At 36.5% G+C, this 14,542-nt stretch overlaps 2 protein-coding genes across 4 annotated transcripts; one reads left to right on the top strand and one right to left on the bottom strand.

Moving 5' to 3' along the window:
* The first annotated feature begins 140 nt into the window (after nt 1-140).
* LOC143459730 (uncharacterized) lies at nt 141-5,857 on the top strand. 2 transcript variants are annotated; one of them, XR_013117774.1, is made up of 8 exons: nt 141-417; nt 1,118-1,170; nt 1,540-1,622; nt 1,741-1,837; nt 2,424-2,536; nt 2,681-4,718; nt 4,885-5,054; nt 5,140-5,161. XR_013117774.1 is itself a non-coding variant. In XM_076956986.1 (8 exons), the coding sequence occupies exons 1-8, from the start codon at nt 227-229 to the stop codon at nt 5,613-5,615; spliced, it is 3,174 nt and encodes a 1,057-aa protein (XP_076813101.1). In that variant the 5' UTR covers nt 141-226; the 3' UTR covers nt 5,616-5,857. The 2 variants fall into 2 exon arrangements, 1 of the variants encoding a protein (XP_076813101.1); XM_076956986.1 differs by having other exon boundaries at nt 4,932-5,054; nt 5,140-5,857.
* LOC143459731 (sentrin-specific protease 1-like) lies at nt 5,802-11,081 on the bottom strand. Of its 2 annotated transcripts, none has more exons than XM_076956987.1 (12): nt 10,914-11,081; nt 10,328-10,418; nt 9,993-10,059; nt 8,798-9,007; nt 8,573-8,664; nt 7,875-7,954; nt 7,531-7,708; nt 7,177-7,357; nt 6,875-7,006; nt 6,518-6,724; nt 6,263-6,427; nt 5,802-6,189 (listed from the first exon to the last, which is right to left on the bottom strand). In XM_076956987.1, exons 1-12 carry the CDS (start codon nt 10,981-10,983, stop codon nt 6,028-6,030), a joined length of 1,635 nt encoding a protein of 544 aa, XP_076813102.1. In that variant the 5' UTR covers nt 10,984-11,081; the 3' UTR covers nt 5,802-6,027. The 2 variants fall into 2 exon arrangements, with proteins under 2 accessions (XP_076813102.1, XP_076813103.1); XM_076956988.1 differs by having other exon boundaries at nt 8,573-8,640.
* Between the last annotated feature and the right edge of the window lie 3,461 nt (nt 11,082-14,542).

The following is a 14,542-nucleotide window of genomic DNA, read 5'->3' as shown; positions in this document are numbered from 1 at the left end:
TTAATACTCCGTTTTGAAAGTTTCAAGTTGTTTAGGTTTGTATTGAAATTTTACAGTGTCTTTGACCTGTTTGAAATAAAGTTCTTGGTTAGGGGAATCCCGCACTTAAAACCTTTGGAGGTTGTTGTGAGTACTGAGTCTGAAGGCTAAGGTAAGATTACCATATTAGCCTAGGTCCTATTAGGTTTGTTGGGCGAGGTACAACTGTTGTTTTTGTTGAGATGTTATGGGAGCCACGATAGATCAACTCCAATCTTTGGTCAAGTCAGTTTCGAATACTTCTACTGTTAATACAAACCGTGTTATAGTGAACAGGACAAGTATCACTATGACCCAAATTGCAGCAGAGAATCAACCTTCATCAAATGAAAACACTCAGAATAATGATCCAGTTCGAATCAACAATGAAAAGAAAAGGTAGGGTTCTTATTTTTCTTACCTACAGTGCATACATTTGAAGCAAAATTGCAAACGTATACGATTGAATTAAAAGTTCCAACATCAAGTCACAAACCCGACTGGAAACTAGACATAGTCTGATAGTAGAAAGTGTGACATCTGCACGCAGGAGATTCATCAACGTGCACGCCAGACGATTGTCTTCACGCCGATTTATAATAAATAAACAAAAAACTTATTGTTTGAACGCCAATTTAAAATAAATAAACAAAAAATTATCGCTTCAGTGCACGCCATGGCACCAAAACTTGCGTCTTTGCACGCATGACTTCTTATCAAAAACTGCCATAGTCTCCGATTGGGAAAGTAGCCTATGATAGCAGTTTTCGACTAGAAATTGGGTCTGTAAAAACACAAATTTTTGCATGATAATGTGAACTGAAGTCTCAGTTTTTTGTTTGTTTATTATAAATCGGTATTCATGCCACCAACTTTGACCGGCAAGGTAAACGTTTATGTGTGCCAGATTGGAAGTTTTGCCGCTTTTAGGTGAGAAATCCCTCGCCATTATATGCGCAATTATTTTTTATCCCCGCACACTTAGTACAGGAAAAGTTTCCACCTAAGCATGATATTGGATGTTACCGATATGACGTATCCATGTCACCCTGAGCTGTTTTAAGTGAATTATCTGAATGACGTGTTGTTTTCATTAAAGGGCTCAATCCAAACGAAAGTGGAAGCAACAAAATCAGTTGAAAATAAATGCATGTAAGTATGCGTATGGTCAGTGTTTTAAGATATTTCCAGGGACCCAAATGGTGTCTTAAATTTCTCCAATCGTCTCTTTCAAACTTCTGCAACTACAGCAGAAGATTAGAAGTTTATATTCATACTATTTATTCCTTTGTGGTTTTTAAAATATGTGAGCTGTCACCAAAGCCACACCTAAAAGCACCTGCTTGTATTTGAAAATGAAATGCTTTATCGAGTAACCGAACACAAATACTACCTGACTAATGATCATATACAATGCAGTATGATTTTGCCTGTTGTTTCATATGCTTACCTCCATGTTTTTAACATACATATATTTTCACCTGTGGTTCATATTCTTGCATAAAAACAATATGTTTTTAGCTGAGAGGAAGCGCAAAGGAAGGCTGGCTGCAAACATTGCAAAATTGAAAGAAATAGTTCCCACAAATCCTCTTCACATGCAGGTATGTCATCAACTTTTTTCATATGTTGTTTATGAAGTTACCTTGTAACGTTTAGCAAGTTGCTCTTGTTTGTACAACTTGGCAAAATTTATGAAGCGTTTTTACTCTTTTTTGGCAGACCCAAGAAACTGTTCTTGAAGAAGCACTAAAATACATCAAAAAAATGGAGCAAAAAATTTCAGATGTATTAAAAAATGGAGCATCTAATAGTATATGTGAGCCAATCCTTAATTTACAAGTTTTTTTGTCAACTTGGGTTAATCTAATTCAGGCATGTGCAACCTTTTTCACTGGAGGGCCAAATACAAAATTTTGAATGACATCGCGGGCCACATGAATTTTTTCAAAAAAAAATTAGTATCGTTTTCCTATGAAAGTAGTTTATGTAGTCAAGAAACAGATTTCATGCAGTCCACGACACACGTGTGTGTGACAGTTTATTGAAAAACTGTGAATAATTGTTGATGGAAGATGAGGAAACTAAATTCAGTCAAGCGTATTTAATCACAAATTATTGTGATTTTTGCTGTTGCAGATCTTTGCAAACTTTTGGAATATTTGCTTTTACAGAACTACATTCTTACGCAGCATTCTTACATCACAAAGCTTCAGCGCAATATTACTGTACACAGCGCGCGAAAATTTCATTTGCTTTGATGTAAACCGCATCAAAGAGTGATGGCTAGCATACACTTCTAACATTCTGCAGAGCACCACGCGGGCCGCAGTGTGGCCCGCGGGCCGCTGGTTGCACATGTCTGATCTAATTGAATAACGGCTGGCAAATGTTTTCTGTTTAAGTGCTTGAGATGGATATGTTAAAGGAGAAGGTGAAAAAATTGGAAGAAGAGAGAAAACTTTATAGGGCTGTGTTGCAGTCACATGGAATTCCACCAGTTTTAAATAAAAACCTGGTAAAACTCAATGTCTTGATCTTGACACTTACATTGTTTTTGCTCTCAAACAAAAACAGTTAATTTCCAAAAATATTGGCTTTCTTGTTTGTCTCTTTGAATTTACATAATCAGTTTGTATCAGTTTTTTTTTAATACTTGTAGCCATGGAAAACAAAACTGCCCATTCCGAGAAAATGTCCTCAAAGAAGAAATAAAAGTGTTGCTCAAACATCCACAAACCCCCATTACAGAAAAACTGGGAGTAATCTGGTGACAACAACCAACACGACAGTTTCTCTAACACATGTTTCTAATGTGGCCTCGCTAAATGCCTCAAGCACAATTCCATGTCTTGTGTTATCTAGCCCTGCAGACAATCACATTGGATCAAGTAATAATGACTCCGCATGCAGTACAATGAACAAAAGGACTATTACTAATACAAAAGACAGCAAAAGTTCCTCTAATGCTAATTCATTAGCATGGACTTCAGGCAATAGCAAGTCTGTATGGCCGTTATCGGAAGAAATTCTAAGCACATCGCTTTCCACTGAGACTTGTATTGCAAAAGATACACTGCAAACTGTTTCATTATCTAAACCAAACCCTTTGTTGCCCCCAATTCATTCCGCTGTTTGCAAACCAACTTGGAGTCAAGCTCGGATGCAAGTTACCGCCGTGGAAGAAATTCCAAAGCTCCAGAGCATAACTGTTGAATCTGTAAGGCAGAATGCATCATTGGAATCTGCGACCAATTTAAACACCACCATTACTTCTGCTCCTACACTGGGTACTTCAAGTTCTACTGCTCATAATAAACTGTCAGCGTGTGCCGCCTCATCTACTGCTTTCGTTTTGACTAGTCATAATCCTACTACGAAAGTTAATGGCAACTCAGTTGTAAGTGAGCATAATCTGGATAATATTTCTCCCTCCGTTGTATTACCTTCCACGTTACCACTTCAAGCAAATTCCTTTCACACTACAGGTGTTTTGTGTTCACTACAAGGTGTTGATGCAATGCAGGCTGCAACACACTCAAGTGTTGCTACCTTGAGTAAAAGTACAGTACACCCTCAGTCTTTAGAAATGGCAACCAAGAAAAGCACCGCATCTGTTTCGGAATCGCCGTTACTGTCGTGGATTCGAAGTTACGAGACACCTGCTGTCTGTGTGAGCGGTAATATTCGAAGACCTATGCAAACTTTAATTACACCTTCCCATACCCCAGTCTGTGAAACTTGTTCGCTGACTACACCAGTAAAGTACAGTATTTTGAATCAGAACACATTTGTCTCGAGCAAGAAGCAAGCCTGTAATTCTTTTAATATTGCAAGCTTAATGAAATCTGCAGATTCTGTATCGCAAGCAAATAATTTAACAGTTAGTGCTTCAACAAACATATCCTCGGGACAGAAAGTTGCTTCTCCTGTGCATCAAGGATCATGTGAAATTCATTCCACTACACCCAAAGATATGTTTCCTCAATCATTTGAGAACGATTTTCTGGACTGCCTGCATATACTGCCTATGCCAAGTCTTACAACTCCGGAACCACCTTCCAGACATCCATCTGGAAAATTGGACATGTTTAACAGAAACGAGTCTAACCCGTGCATTTCGAACAGCACTTCTGTAGTTGCAAGTATATCGGAAAAAAGAAAAGATGCCAACATATCTATTGACTTAACAGATTTATTTCATAATGAAAGCAGTGACCAAGTGCCAACTGGATCAGTCTTTTTTGATAAAAGTCAACATGCTGACAGGCTGTGGTCTGTCAACGACAGCAATAAGAATCTCAGAAATTCCATGTTTCATGAAGCCTCAAACAAAACCATTTTTACAGCAAATCAACCAGCTGATAAAGAAAGAAACATCAATACCAACAGGCCATTGCCTGTTGCTTGTACACTGTCGACAGTTTCAAGCGCGATTTATGCAACTAACAACTCGTTACCATCACTATGGCAACCAGGCATAACAAACTCCACTCAGAGCAGGACCAGCTTCCAAGAATTACCATCTGACTCCTTTACTCCTCACCAGCACTTCAACTCAGGCACATCTAGGCTTGCACCCAATGGTACTGCACAGCCACTAAATCATATCAGCGCAAATCCAGGGTGGATGCAGCACCATGCCCAGACCAACCGTTTTCCAGCACCAACAAGGAAGGTACCGTCAAACAGTATTGCAAGTGAGTTCTTGAAATCTATGACCACCTGAGCATTAGTACTCTTAATATGTATCAATAAAAATATACTCTAACAATAATTCAAACATATGTTGATCAATGCCTAGTCAATCAGTACATTCAACTTTATTCTTTTTTGTTCCTATATGAATTTTTGTTCCTACTGTAGTTTAGTCATGCAATGTAAGTGGAGGTAATTACTGTGACTCTGCCTAGTTACCTCGGCCAATGTTAAGTCAAGAAATGACTCAGAGAGAAAAAGAAAAGCTGCCAAGCCCACACAGCAGTCAAAGCGAAAAAAGTCAGCCATGAAGACTGCGTCATCTGGGATCAGAAAAGGTAACAACGCATGGTATCTGATAGCCAATGTACAGTTAACCAATTACAGTATAATTATTAATTAATGTCCATTCAACGGTCGCAGAGCCGATGGTGTTTCCCCAAATTGTCGGATATCAGTATTCCACTCCTGTTTACACGCAATCAACTTCAGCTCTTCATCATGCTAAAAACCTGCAGAGTTCCACTCCCATTCATCACCCAGTAAGGAGTAGGGGCAAGATTATCTGCAACGAGAGAGGCAACGCACTTGCCCCCACCACGAAACCCATGCTCGGGCATGCGACACATGTCGCGTATGGTCCTGATTACGGGGGCCAGAATACTCTATTTCATTCTTCCCCTGCAGTGGGTCACCAAACCCACCATCACTATCCATCTGCCCACAGTGGTTACCATTTCCCCTACAACCACCCCATGGCACAGGGCCAGCAGTCGTCTCGGCAAATGTATATGCCACCTCACTTCGCAAACTCTAATAATAATAATAACAATAATACTGCCGTTGGTCCCAAGCAGCATAAAGGATCACAATATAATATTCAACATATTCTTAGTTAAAGTACCTTTAGATCGCACTTCAAGAAATAAGTGTTGAAAGAACTTGAACCTCCGCATTGTGCGTACTGTATTGCTAATTTTACAATAGTAGAACTGTACTTTCGTAATTATTTCCCCAAAATAGTGAAAACTTACTTCTACTGTTTACTCATCTACATGTATGAAATCGTTAATATCACGTTCTAGTGCAACGAATACTTGTTACTTTATTGTATGCAATAAATAAATTTTTGAAAATAGCATTTAGAATGATTGACTCGAAGGGTCATGAAAATAGAAAATAAAAAGGATTATTGCATTCTACCATCAACATCAAAGGCAGAAAACAAAACCAGTGCTGATTGTTTTGGAAGGTTTCTAGCTGTAGGTGTTCTAGCTTGGCAGGTTTCTGAGTTCATTGAGGCATTTAGTGTCATCTTGTTAATTTTGCTTGCAATATCTCCCAGATCATTGTGAGGCGAATTAATGGCATGTCGTCTTGTGTAAATGACAAAGGAGCTTTTCGACTGATAAATTCGGCAAAAGTACATGTGAAGACGCCACAGTCAGAACCGTTCAATTGCTGGGGAATTTCCTGATAAAAAGAACACAAAATTGCAGCACAAACTTTTGGGTGGTAATTTGAAATGATAAACGTTAAAACTTACATCTGGTGACATGTTTGTGGTTTTCCAATCTGATACGTCGTACGATGTTTTCTTTTTGTCTAAATGCTCACTGGCGAGGTACATTTTAATGGTTTCAAGACATTTATGATTACTTCCACCCATAGAGTCATAATAGGTTATTTCCTTCGACCGAAAATCAGCAACCTTTAATATAAGATACATCATTGTTATTGATAAGCCATTACATTACCACAGTGCATTGTTGTAAGTGGAAGATAGATTAACAAATCTTACAGCTAATGTCCAATGGACTCCGAGATGTATTGGAAAAAAGATGAGTTTTTTGGAAAATATGTCGACTTTCTTTGTCCAACGTCGAATAGGCCGGTATCCTTGCGTGCTCAATTTTGGGTAGAAGAATGTGTTCATTGCGTGGGCATCGGGAAGATTGTCAACCTCTTTAGATCTTTGCACGATTAATTCCATGTAATAATTTATTATCTGCAAAATACCACATTGCTTTAGGTCAGGATAGCTAAGCAGAAATGTGGTGATCTTTTCTTTCATCCTGTTTGCCTGTACTACTCCATGAAATGAGACACAAAACTAATATGCTTATAAATGTAAAAGAACACCAGACATTTAACTGACCTCATCGTTTAACCAATTTAAACCAGCCAGAGTTGACATGTGTTGCCTCGTGATGCTGATATTAAAGGATTCTGCCAGAACTTCTCCTTGTGGGTATGGGATGAGAGCATTTTTCACGGCATCTTCCATTTCCTAATGATTGGAACCATAACTTGGTTAATAATTACATTAAAAAGTGAAAGAATGTATTTTTAGCTTTTGTTCAATGACACTTTGCCAAAGGGGAGCTGGCGGAATGGGCTGAATTTGCATTCATTTTAAACCACTAAAATTATGACGATTAATAAGTAACCGTGACTCACTGGTGTGAGCTCCGAGATCACTTCGACGTCATCTTCTGTTGAAAAGTGCAATCTTTTCTCAAGCATTTCTGCCAGCATTTTATCCTTCGTTTCACGCTTTTCCTTGAGGAGTCTTGCTCTTGTTTCTTCCTCCACCAACATCCGCTTTCTATCCCGTTCACGACGACCATACGTGTTCATTCTGTCAAGTTAAAATTTCCGGTGCACGTTTAGAACTGAGATAAAGACGCAATTGTAAAAACTTTCAGTTGCCTGGAGATTTATCAACATCCACTGCTGCAATAAACTACAGACGTCGTTGCCATTTCGATGATATCAGTAAAAGCATAAAAATATTTAAAACAGAAAACTTACAAGTCGGTAACGAATGTTTTGCAAAGGTAAGGGCTTGATGGAGAAAACCAGTCTATCTTAGCACTTCCGCCGTTGGGCGTATGCAAAGCGGAAGATGATGACAAATTAATGTTGTGATGACCAGAAGGTGCTGGAGATGAATTTAATCTGGATGAACTTGGCACGCAAACGTTTTTTGCTGAAAAAATGAAATTCAAAATGTTGCTTCATCATGTAGTGTACATATGGTATACACTTTAATTGTTATTTATTTTATGATACTAGGGCTATCCATAACTATTAAAGAATATAAATAGCAAATATATAATTATATGTATAATTCCATTAGTTTATAAGTTCCTCACAAGAACTTTTGTTTTCGACTGAGTTCAGATCTTTAAGTTTGGACTCTTCACTTCTTAGAACTTGACAAGATGTTGGACTTCTGCAAAAATACCCATCTCTAACAATATTTGATTGTTGTGAAGGGTAAAACACTGACCAGCATGGTTTAAATCAGGGGCGGGCAAACTTTTTGTACTGAGGGCCACATTTGAAAAAATGTTGCAGCCGGCGGGCCGCACATTCTCATTACAAAGTAGGAAAATTTACCCGGTGTGTAAATAAACGCATATTCATATTAAACACAATTTTTGTATTCCACACTCAGTTACGTTTAAATCTATGCAATCATCATCACAAAATTTAATGAGACTTGTGCAAATGTTCACAGTTTTACGGTTACGGTAGGCCTACGGTAGTCGCTACCGTAATTGTATTTTATGATCAAACAATTGAATCAAGCAATGCGTGAGAAGTGTATGTTGCAATACATGCGCGACTGACGTGTGTGTGTTTACGCACTGAAAGTGAAGAGAAAAACACACTCGTAAAGGGAATAATATTTTGTCAGGTAACCTGTTTAATTAAAACAATAAGTGATGAGTAGGAGTTTCTGCAAGTGCCGGCGGGCCGCATGCGGCCCGCGGGCCGTAGTTTGCCCACCCCTGGTTTAAATGATGCTCTGTCATAAGCAAGTTGATTAATTATTCATGATTGTTACCTGTGAAATGACTTGAATGATGTAGGACTTGGTTGATGTGTTGCTATAAAGTTCCTTTGGTTTGTTTCCTGTACAGGAATTATAGATCGTGTCTGGGGCAGAAAAGAAATTATGCAAATGTTTCTATTGAACGAGCAAACACATCATTTACTGTAACAGAAACTACCGGAATGTAAAACTCTACTGCAAGGCAGAAAAACTAAGAACCATTGATATGTAACTTACTTTTGTTGAGGTATTTGGCATTTCACAAAGATTAATAACAGGTAAAGCAATGTTCTGAGATGATGAGTTTGGTTTTCCGGTTGATCGGCAGAAAATCTGCTCAGTTTCTGCTAAAGTCGTCGTTCTGTATTGCTCAATTAACTGTCGATATTGTTCTCTTTGTTCCATACTTTTACACCTTTCTACTTCAGTGATTTTGCGTCGTCCTTTCTGAAAATCCAATTAATTTTTGATTTTAAGGAAAAGACAAAAAAGTGCTGGTTAAAATCCTAAAAGCTACAACAGCCTTTACTTAAAGGCATGTCTTAAGTTTACTAAAAGTAATGGAGATGCAAAAACGTGTCAAGTAGGTTATAAGTTTCACACATTCATCAAAACACTACACTGTTGTCTCCTATTGGCGATACTACACATATTGATTCAAAAATACGCTTGTAAACATTTTTGCTTTACCATTCGGGAAATGCGTGAAGATTTTGCTAGCTAGCCATTTTTGATTTTGTGTAAAAATGAAATGTGTTTATACCAGGTCTAATGCCAAAAAATGGTCCAACTTATTTTCTCAGATGATGCATTTATATATACTTTATGTTTTGAGCCTACAATGCATGATAATTAGTATTGCATAACTTCAATAAATCAAAAATAGAGTAGCATTTTTACAACAACAAGAAGTCACCACCAACAACGGCACAACTTCCTTCTTTACCCAGAATTGGGAAGCAGGAAGTGCAGTAAATTACTATTACTGTCATAACAGTCTGCGTGACATATATGTGGATTGTAAAGTAATCACATACACACATGAGGGATTATAAAACAAAATTATTGGAATCATTCTCAAAACTCATAAACTTCATAACTAAGTGACTATTTCAATGTATGTACGTCTCGTGGCCTGTTGTTAAAGATAGGCGGTTATAGATTGAGAGAACAGAGATGCAAAAAGTTGATATTAGCCATTTAAAGTTTTATTGGAGTTAAATTTAGACTAGAAGGTGGATTCGGGTTAGGTCTATGTTATAACATTAACGTTAGATTAACAAGAAACTGTGAAAAATAGCTTCAAACACATGATTTTTTTCCGCCGAAATAGTGGTAGCCAATATATAATGAATCATACTACTTTAAAAAAGCATAATTTTATAGGAATTGCAGTACTGACATGATGCACAGTAATACTTTATATACTTACACTTTTGGTTATCCTATTTGTAAATTTTAGTGGAGATGGAAAGTATGTTTTTTCAAACAAAGTAGACCTGGAAACGAAAAAGAACACAATTATATATTGCATAAATGTGCTAGTATTGTTGCAGTTGCATTGAATTGTGATGCTGAAAATTGAGAATTTAAGAAACTCTTTTGAGTTTGTCATGATGGTATAATTCTGGATAATTTCACCTTGAATGAACTTTAAAACAAAGAAAAAACGCACAGCATAAAAAGGATGGTATAAAAAAGGACTAACAGATATTTATACGATATATTTGATTGAATCAAAAAATGTAATACACGTAACAATCATACTTAAAACGCGTTAATGAAAATCTAGAAGTTGAATGTGATTGACTACTACAAGCATGCTCATCTCTAGAGAAAGGGGAGGAACCTTTTGCTCCTAAAAATACATGACAGATTAAAATGCATAGCAACTGAACTACCAAGGTTAAAGCCTATTTTGGAATAAAATGTTTACTTCAACAAGGTAATAGTTTTACGAGGATTCTACCAATGGAAATATCAGCATATTTGCCTTGTTTCCATGGAAAAATCATAACATAAGATATCACAATCATAAGAATCACAAATGTCTTGATCCGTAACTTCTAAATAAGTAACATCTACAGTAATCAACAGGATGTAAAGTTCACTTTTACGCATTCGACCTCCTTACATTTACATATATATATTGCAGATCCTCAAAAACATGCACAGTTCAAATCTTTGCAAAGAGAATTGTGCTTCGAATATATTTGGAGCTGGGTATGAGAAATAACTCTTACATTTCATGCTATTGACAAATTATTATTGTGACCTAGCCAGCACAATGACCGCTTTGGCTCCACAGATTAAAATAAGAAATATACTGGAAACATACTCGAATTAATCTTACTTTGATGTGTCTTGGCTTCTTTCCTTGAAGACAAAGACTTTCTTAGTGGGGTAGCTGAAGGCATAACCATTAAAATGGAAGATCTTTTTATTTAAAAAAACAACTGTAATTTCACTTGTCTGGCTTAAGGAATTGTGATCAAAAGAACACCTATAAGTCAACATAGAAAAATTAGAGAAACAATTCAAAGAGAAACTAGATAAAACTATTAATACAATGATTCCAAAATCTCTCATCTTCAACATGATACATTTCAATAATCACAAATCTGCTAAAACTAAAGTACTATGAAATTAAGATTCCGATTTTTGTTATTCAAAGACTTAAGCTAAAAAGAGAGAGAGGTTAGCCTACAAGGAAGAGTCTTCAAGTTCAGTACTATAGGCTATGCAATATTCTTATGCATAGACTAAGCTAGGCAAATACAGTGCAAAACACAGACATCTTCAACCGCTGTCTTCCATATTAAAATAAGAACCCATATCTGTTGACTACCCTCAAAACATGAGAGATACTTTAGCGTGTACAGTACACAGAAGTGGGACGACCAGCCATGACAGTCAATACATAACTTTCCAACTACAGTGAGACCTCGCTAATCCGAGCTCCGAACAACCGGAATACCCGTTACCTGACACAAAACTGCCAGAAACAAATTTCTTTCTATGCTTTTAACCCCTTTCATCCGGAAACACTGCTGAATCCGACACAAAAATTTTGGAACAAATGTGCTAAATTAATAACAATAAAATCTGATAAACTGTTGTTGTCCAGCCAGAAACTCGGTATTTTGAATTGGAGTAAGGTGAATACTGCTTTTTGAACACAGTGCTGCATTTGCAAGATTGATTGATTTTTTGCTTTCCGATAATCCTAATACCCCGCTAAACCAACATTTTATGACGAAACAAAGTCGTCTAGATTAACAAGGTCTGACTGTACAATTACTGGAATATACACTTTTCCATTAATAACCCAAAATCACTGGTATTTCATGTTAAAAATTACTAGAAAAATTAAACCTAAAGATTAACCTCAAATATTGTTTCTATAGTTAACTTAACGCTGCTGGTAGAACTACCATAGTATCGATATGAGTGCCCTTATATTATGATTATATTAACATTATGCATAAAATTTTGATACACTTTAAGTAGTGAATACCCGTGGGCAGTCTGGCTCTGTAAAAATGGGTGCACCTGGATGGCCATCTCCAGCAATCACCAGCACGAATGAACCATACATGCATTTTGTTTAGTTCTAAAATTTCATAAAAGCTCTGCTCTATTCATCCCCAATGGTCACAATTCCCTTTTTGCAAATATCTCTTAATACAATCTCTTCATGCTGTGTGCATAGCATTGTCTGGCACAGATCAAACCTTAAGCAATGGTATTACCCAGAAGTCAGTGGTATGGGCAACCTCATTGTGCAATGAAGACCGATCATTAAAAAACAATGGGCGTCCAGTGGGCATCCATTCAGCTCAATGTTGAATGCCCAAGTAAAAACTTCCAACAGTTCAATGCAATTTCCTAATTATTTTATCAATGTCTGTAGATCATGTGCATATTATTATTCATTCATTATAAAGAATAAATGTGACAATCGAACTTTAATTTCTTAATCGCATTGAGTTTTACTTAACAAAAACTTTTACATATATATAACAAAAATTCAATAGAGTTGTAAGGGTTAACAAGCAAAGGAAGGTATTCCAAGACTACCTCAAAGCACACCTCATAATTTTATGCATATGTAAGTAATTTGCAGCTTAAAAGTTAATCAACGACTGTACGAGTTGTTTTATGGCAATACTGTGTGGTAATATCACTGTTGTTTACTTGCAAAGCAGGTTTATATCACAAGTAATTGCTTAGTATTGAGCTTCAGTTTCACAAAATTTGCTTTTTTTTCGACAGCAACCACTAGAAAAAATTGTGTTTTTTGCCTTGGTTTACGTTAAAGGCAAGTTAAAATGTACAAAATTTTTTTTTATTAAAGTTGATATTAATTGGACTTATTTTCTGACATACGTTTTCCAAACTTAATTGCTTATCGTATCTTTATCGACACTGGGTGTGATCTACTTTCGCATGAGATGTGAAAGCGATATTTCTCGTGGGCCTTGTGCAATGTGTTATCACTTTAACAGTTTAGCAGTGTCACTGCCATGTTTTTCAAACTCAATTTATGATCGTAGTAATAGTTATTAAAGAACGACTATTATGTCACATCACAAACATTGTTATGATGTGACATAATTTGAAAGTGAAGAATCTTGAACTGTTGAACGACGGCATCTACAATTCTAGAAGTTTCTTAATACTCTACTTGTTTATCAATCATTTGTGGCAAGCGTGACCAAAACAACGTTTTTAGCATTAGCATTGGATTTCATAAAATATCCTATAAAATTTACAACAAAAAATGATAAGCAATTAATTGCAGTAAGACACACATTTTAGAATGCAAATTTGCAACATACAAACTGATGAATGTGATTGGTGTTCGAAAATGCAGCGAAAAGAAAATACTTTTTAATTGCTGAAAAGAGTGAGAGCGTGAGCAAAGACATAAGCACGCTCTTTCCTTTATAGAAGAATGAAAGCATGAGCAACGTTCTTTTTAAAAGAGAGTTTACTCAGCTCTGAGCTCAGGTTCAGTTCAATATCTGTGGTATGGCAGTATGGTGTATAGCAAAAGGTAAAAATATCCTGAACTTTGCACGATCGTAATTAGGTTAGTTACTAACAATGGCCGGCATAACGGTCAGAAAAATGCCGTAATGCCACATTTTTTCTCAATATGAGGAATTGAATTTTTATACGCTGATTTATAATGAACAAACTAGACAAAATTGGCTATTTAAACACCGATTTAAAATGCATAAATAAACAATTAGTAAGGTTTCAGTGCACCTCATCACGCCAAAACTTTAGTTTTTGCAGGCTGCACACAGTGACAGCAGTACCGGTAACTACTGAACTAAACAAAACCGACGTTAAAATAAAGCAAATTCTGTTACTGCTTTACCTGTAGTACCTATAGGCTACTTCTATGCAAATTAAGGTCTTGCCCATTTATTATATTTTTTCCACGTGAGCTAAAAACACTTCGTCCCTGCAGCCTTGCTAGTCTGCTACTGCTACATTGAGACTGGTCAGCTGGAAGCCTATACTGCCAGAGTTGCCAGATATTTCGCAAAGATCTTGAACAGTGTTTATCAGAAATTCAGACATTTTAGGATAAATTTAAAAAAATGCTTTATTTATGGTTCAACACTTCACAGACCGCAATTTACATGTCATAAAAAATAACCATTGGTACAGAATAGTAAGTTACACTGTTATAAATATTATAAGAAAAGACCAAACGATCACTGAAAATATGTATCAAGCGACGAACCGATGAATATAAAGGCTGAACTGTTGATTCTTCTCAATATTTAAGCAATGCTCTATTGTCTATGTCACATACAACAGACAGGGGTGAACAATTATTAATCAGGCACTGAAGCAAGGGTCATCAAACTACGGCCTGCAAGATTAGAAGTGTGGCATACATTACCCCCATGTTGCTAGTTTTTACTTTTACATTTCCATTGTAGTTGTAATCCTGGTCGTTTT

This window comes from Clavelina lepadiformis, chromosome 5 (assembly GCF_947623445.1).
Source record: "Clavelina lepadiformis chromosome 5, kaClaLepa1.1, whole genome shotgun sequence".
Classification (NCBI taxonomy): Eukaryota; Metazoa; Chordata; class Ascidiacea; order Aplousobranchia; family Clavelinidae; genus Clavelina; species Clavelina lepadiformis.
This window is presented reverse-complemented; position numbering and strand designations above follow the sequence as displayed.